The 6000-nt window shown below is 70.4% G+C and overlaps 1 protein-coding gene across 6 annotated transcripts in view; it reads right to left on the reverse strand.

Annotated features, from left to right (window-relative positions):
* CTBP1 (C-terminal binding protein 1) overlaps window positions 1-4382 on the reverse strand; it is a 59802-nt gene extending 55420 nt beyond the window's left edge. For 2 of the 6 annotated variants that reach the window (XM_077136205.1, XM_077136204.1), the window contains exon 1: window positions 4269-4356. In XM_077136205.1, the coding sequence (XP_076992320.1) occupies window positions 4269-4308 (40 nt within the window). In that variant the 5' untranslated portion in view covers window positions 4309-4356. Of the gene's footprint in view, window positions 1-4040; window positions 4070-4268 lie in introns of those variants that run through there. The other 4 variants (XM_077136199.1, XM_077136200.1, XM_077136201.1 and 1 more) reach the window with 4 other exon arrangements.
* Window positions 4383-6000: the final 1618 nt, after the last annotated feature.

Here is a 6000-nt window from a genome sequence, read left to right on the forward strand (position 1 = left end):
TGGCCACCTCTGCCTGCAGCCCCTCAGGCTGATGCTGCTGCCCCTGTGGGGCCCCCTGTCACCACCAGCATCCACCAGCATCTCGGTGCACTGGGCAGGCGGGCCGTCCCCTCCCTAACTGCCCATGTCCAAGGGCCTGGACAAGGGGCCCAAAGGAAAATCCTGCACTTCACAGAAGCCTGGAAACAGGAACAGGAGCCGGCAGTGGAGAATGGTGGCCCACGCCTCACCGTGCTGCAGGAGGGGACCCCACAGAGGAAGGGGCACAGTCACGTGCCCCACCCCCACCCCCATGGTGGGGAGCAAGGCCCAGAGGGAGGCAGGAGCCATGGGTGCGCCCCGGGGGTGCAGTGCAGGCACAGAGGCCCCACCTGTCCAGCAGTGCCGGGGAAGCAGGGGGGCAGCTGGGGTCAGTGGGGGTCAGCAGGGGTCAGCTGGGGGCAGCAGGGGAAAGCTAGGGGCAGCAGGGGGCAGCAGGGGGCAGTAGGGGGCAGCAGGGGCAGCAGGGGACAGCTACGAGCAGTTAGGGGAAGCAGGGGGCAGTTGGGGGCAGCAGGGGGCAGTTGGGGGCAGCAGGGGGCAGCTGGGGGCAGCAGGGGGTAGCAGGGGGCAGCGTCCAACTGCAGCAGGGGGCAGCTGGGGGTAGCTGGGGGCAGCAGGGGGCAGCTGGGGGTAGCTGGGGGCAGCAGGGGGCAGCTGGGGCAGTACGGGGTGGCTGGGGACAGCGTCCAACCGCAGCAGGGTACCCCTCTCGGTGCACTGGGCAGGCGGCCTGACAGCCACCTATACAACAGGGCCCCACACAGCTAGCCTCCACCTGGATCTGCACAGGGCAGCAGCTCAGTGGGTGCTCTTGCCCACCGCATGTCGCCCCTCCCGGGGACACTGGTACAAGCCCCTCAAGCCCCTCACGGCTGCACCCCTCCATCCAACTGTGCAGCCGTGTGGGGAGGCCAGTAAGCAGGGGGGTCAGGACAGGGCCAGGTAGCACCAGTCCTAGACCCGATCCGCTCCAAAGACACAGGGCATGCTCGGGGGGAGACTGGGGGTGAGACGGCTTGCAGGGAGAAACTGCTGCGGGGGAGAGTGGGGGGAGGCTGCGGAGGGGGGGAGGCTGCGGAGGGGGGGAGGCTGGGGGGGAGACTGCTGGGGGGAGACTGGGGGAGACTGCTGGTGGGGGAGGGATGGGGGAAGACAGTTGGGGAGAGACTGCTGGCGGGGAGAGGCTGGGGGGAGATACTGAGAGGGGAGACTGTTGAGGGGAAGATACGGGGGGGGGGAGATTGGTGGGACTCTGCCTGGGGGGGAAACTGGGGGGGAAGACTGCTGGGGGGGGAGACTGCTGGTAGGGAGGCTGAGGGGGGAGACTGCCGGGGGAGACTGCCAGGGGCACGTCCCCAGGCCCTCCTCTCAAACACTGGACCGCTCACCATGAGCACAGACTGCCGGACACTTGGCAAAGTCGTCACTGTTGAAGAGGGTCCTGGGTCCTGGCCGGAAACCAGGCTGCGGGGGCGGGGTTCCCCAGCAGGAGAGAACGGGGACGGGGAGGTAGAGAGAGGGAGGGAGCTGCAGGGCGGAGGGTTACAGCTTCTGCAGCCCCCAATCTCCCCAGGCACGGCCACCTCCAGGCCCACGGCCTGACCCTGGAGGGCGGCGGCCACGGAGGGAAACCCCAGAAAGCTAGACGTGTTTGGCTTCCCTGTGGCAAGAGTGACAGCCCAGCTCAGCCGCAGGGCCACGGCCACAGCCAGGGCCGCCCACGGGTTCCCTGTCCCTCCTGGGGCGGCCCTTCTTCCAGCAGGCAGCAAAGGGTTAAGCAGGTCCCCAGGCAAAGGCCGGGCTGGGCACCCTGCCAGGGAAGGTTCCAGTCTCCAAGCCTCCGGCTCAGGTGCGGCCCCCTCCCCCGGCTCCCGCCTGACCTTGCCGCTGCGGGCACAGGGAGGGGCCGAGGAGGGGGCAGCCGAGGCGGGCGGGCCAGGCAGGACCCGGGGACGCTCCACCCCGGAAGTGCTCCTGCCACGAGGAAGGCCACGCTGCGGGGACGCGACCAGGAACTGCAAAATGGCCACGGAGGGCCGTGCGCAAGTGACAAAGTGGCCTGGGTGAGGGCCGCTCAGAGCAAGGCCTGCATTCGCCTGGGCCTGGAGCCGAAGGGCCCTGCGCTGGCGCTCGGATGCCAGGAGGGGAGACCAAGGTGCCTCGTGATGCACAGACTCTGTGTCGCTGGGGTGCCCGCGGGGGTGCCCCAGCAGCGGCCCCTCCACCCACGGGGGGACACGGACACACCCCACACACCCACGTCGCAGGGCCAATGCCTGGGCCTTCCAGCCGGCAGCACAGAGGGAACGGCTGCCCTCCCGCCCGCCGGACAGCTGCGTCCTAATTTTACACACACAAACCGGGGACAAAAAAATTCAAAGCAAGAGGCCTAAGGGCAAAGCTGGGCTGCGGTGCGACAGCGGCAGCCTGGGGTCACCTCCCTTAACCTGAGGGCCGGCCGCCTCGCCTTCGGACGTCACAGAGGCCCGGGTCGGCCAGCAGCCCCCACCCCCACCCACAGGAAACGGGCGGGGGGCAGTGCTGGGCCAACACACTCGCGACCGCCTTCTGACTCCCACCCCTGGTCACACACAGTAAACATCCCCAGGCGGAGGGAGAGCTGTCTCCTTCTTGCAAAGCAAGTCGATGGGTGAACCGGCTGCTTGCGCGCCGCAGAAGCACCAAAAGCACACCCCAGCATGCTCCAAACACAACGGACGCCAACCCGGGCTCCGGGACAGAAAGGCGACTTAAACAGAGCAGGAGGCTCCGGGACAGGAAGGCGACTTAAACAGAGCAGGAGGCTCCGGGACAGGAAGGCGACTTAAACAGAGCAGGAGGCTCCGGGACAGGAAGGCGACTTAAACAGAGCAGGAGGCTCCAGGACAGGAAGGCGACTTAAACAGAGCAGGAGGCTCTGCTGACCGCCCAACGAGGCCAGCCCGGCTCCAGCAGGGACCGGTCGGGGCAACTCACAGGCTGACATCCAGGACGGGGGTGGGGGGCGAGGATGGGGGGCAGATCTAAGATGAAACGCAGCTCTGAGGGTCCAGTGGGACCTGGGACTGGGGGTCAAATGGGCTGGGCCAAAAAACTGCAGGCCAGGTTCTGGAGGTCCAACAAGCCTGGAACCGGGTAGGCCCAGGTCTGAAGGTATGGTAGGACCTGCGTCTGGGGGTCTGATGAGGTTAGGGTGCAGAGCTGCAGGCCAGATCTGGGGGTCTGATGGGACCCGGCAGTAGGGTTGTGGGCTGGATCTGGGGGTCCACCCAGCCAGCTGTAGGACTGGGGCTATGAGAGGGCTGGGCTGCAGGGCAGCAACTCTGGGTCTGGGGTTCGATGTGACCTGGGTCTGGGGATCCAATGGGGCCCCGCCGGACATCAGGGTCTGAGGACACTGGGTCTGAGGGGACCGGGCCACAGGATCGTGGGCCAGATCTGGGGATCCCAAGGCAACCCGGATCTGGGGGTCCGAGGGGACCGGGTCTGGGGGTCTGAGGGGACCGGGTCTGGGGGTCCGAGGGGACCGGGTCTGGGGATCTGAGGGACTCAGGAATGGGGGTCCGAGGGGACCGGGTGCAGGGTCATGGGCCAGATCAGCGGATCCAATGGGACCAGGTCTGGGGGTCCAAGGGAACCGGGTTTGGGAGTCGGAGGGGGCCGGGCCGCAGGGTCGTGGGCTGGAACTGGGGATCCCAGGGGACCGGGACTGGGGGTCCGAGGAGACCCGGGTCTGGGAGTCCGAGAGGACCAGGCCGCAGGGCCGTGGGCCGGGTCTCGGGTCCAAGGAGACCGGGTCTGTGGGTCCGAGGAGAACCGGGTCTGGGGGTCCGAGGGAACCGGGACTGGAGGTCCGAGAAGACGGGTCTGGGGGTGCAAAGGGACGGCTCTGGGGTCCGAGGGGACCCGGATCTGGGTGTCGGACGACAGCCGGGTCTGGGGTCCGACGGCCGGCGCGCCCGGCTGCCCCTCCCGCCGCGCCGGCCCCTTTGTGTCACCTGCGCCGACCCGGCCGGGCGTGACGGCGGCTCCGCGCACGCGCACTCAGCAGCCCGCGCCCGCGCCCGCGCGCGGCCCCGCCCCCGGCCGGCGGGCGCGCACGCGCACTCGCACACAAAGCGGCGCCCGCGGCGCGCGCTCGGCCCGCCCCCGCGCCCCCCGCCCGCCGGCCGTTCCCCGCCCCCCGCGCCGCCGCCCCCCGCCGGCCGGAAGCGCGGCCCGCTCACCGAGAGGCAGGCCCTTGTTGAGCAAGTGCGAGCTGCCCATTGAAAGGCGCGGGCGGCCGCGGCCCCGACGAGTGCGGCGCGCTCCGCCGAGCCCGGCGCCTGGGCCCTGCGCCGTCCGCTGCTCCGCCCGCCTGCGCCCGGGGCCGCCGAGCCGATCGCGCCGCGCCGCGCCGAGCAGCCGCCTCCGAGCGGGCGGGGACGCAGAGCGGCGGCGGCGCGCGGCGGCGGGCGGGGCTTGCGCGGCCGCATTAATCTCGTGTTTCCAGGCGAGCGCGCCGCGCCGGACCGACGCGGGCGGCTGCAGGGCGCGCCCGCCGGCCCCGCCCTGGCCTGGCAGCGACGCCGCCCTCCCGCCCCGGGATGCGGGGGGCGCGGAGCGGGGGATGCGGGCCCGGGGGATGCGGGGGGAGCGGAGCGGGGGATGCGGGGGGCTCAGAGCCGGGGGATCCGGGGCTGGGGGATGCAGGCAAGGGGCCGGGGGGCGCGGAGCCGGGGAACGCGGAGCTGGGGATGCGGGCAAGGGGTCCGGGGGGAGCGGAGCCAGGGTACGCGGGGCTGGGGGGTGCGAGTGGCACGGTGCCGGGGGATGCGGGGCTGGGGGATGCGGGCAAGGGCCCAGGGGGCGTGGAGCCGGGGGACCGGGGGCTGGGGGGTGCAGGCAAGGGGTCGGGGGATGCAGGACCCAGGGATGCGGGGCTGGGGGATGCGGGCAAGGGGCCGGGGGTCGCGGAGCTGGGGATGCGGGCAAGGGCCCCGGGGGGGCGTGGAGCCAGGGTGCGCGGGACTGGGGGGTGCGGGTGGCACGGTGCCGGGGGATGCGGGGCTGGGGGATGAGGGGAGGGGCGCGGAGTCGGGGGATGCCGGGCTGGAGGATGCAGGCAAGGGCCTGGGGGCCGCGGAGCTGGGGAACAAGGGACCAGAGCCTGGGGCCTGGGGTCAAGGGGCGGGAGGGGGGACGGGGCGCGGGGCCGGAGAGACAGGAGGGCGCAGGGCGGCCCGAGGACACCCCTGCGGGCGCGACAGAGAAAGCCCGGCCAGCCCCGGGCTTGGTGCGCGGCGGCCCGGACCCGGGGAAGGCAGCAGGGCCTCCTTTCGCCTTATCTCCCCCAGCACAGGGCTGGGCCGGGTTGTGAGGCGCCGACGCCTGCCACCAGAGCCCGCCTAGGGCACTCACGGGGAAGGCCCTGTTGGCACCTGCAAAGCGGCCTGCACACCTGGGCGCAGGCACGTCGGCCCGGGCGGGGCTCACCGCGGCACCCGCCGGCTCTGGCCCAGTCCCGAGATAGCTGGGAAGGTTCATCAATAGAGCAACCCAGGGGCAGCGTGTCACTGGAGGCGCATTAACTTCTACCTGCTCCTGAGGCCTGCCCCTACCTGCGCCTGCTTCAAGGTGTGCTGCTGGCAAAGGGGCAGCGGTGATTCCACCCCCACCCCCTTAACTTCTGGGCATGGCCTGTCCCCTGCTCCCTACACAAGCAAACAGCTTCCTCCCCCTCAGGCTCATTTACGAACCCAAAAGGATCATTTAAGTCAGAAATTCCACAGATGGAGAAACACATGCGTGTGTGTGCACATGTGGGGACATAAACCTAAGTTGCAACATTTGCTTCCAAACCTCTGCTTTGTTGCACTTGGCTAATGGGCGGCCTTCAAAGTCGCCAACCTCAGCCTTCCAGAATCTGCGGCTTCTGGGACTTTCCGCCGTGGACGCCCCTGCGGGCCTGGGAGCCCA

The sequence above is a fragment of the Tamandua tetradactyla genome, chromosome 19 (assembly GCF_023851605.1).
Source record: "Tamandua tetradactyla isolate mTamTet1 chromosome 19, mTamTet1.pri, whole genome shotgun sequence".
In the NCBI taxonomy this organism is placed as follows: Eukaryota; Metazoa; Chordata; class Mammalia; order Pilosa; family Myrmecophagidae; genus Tamandua; species Tamandua tetradactyla.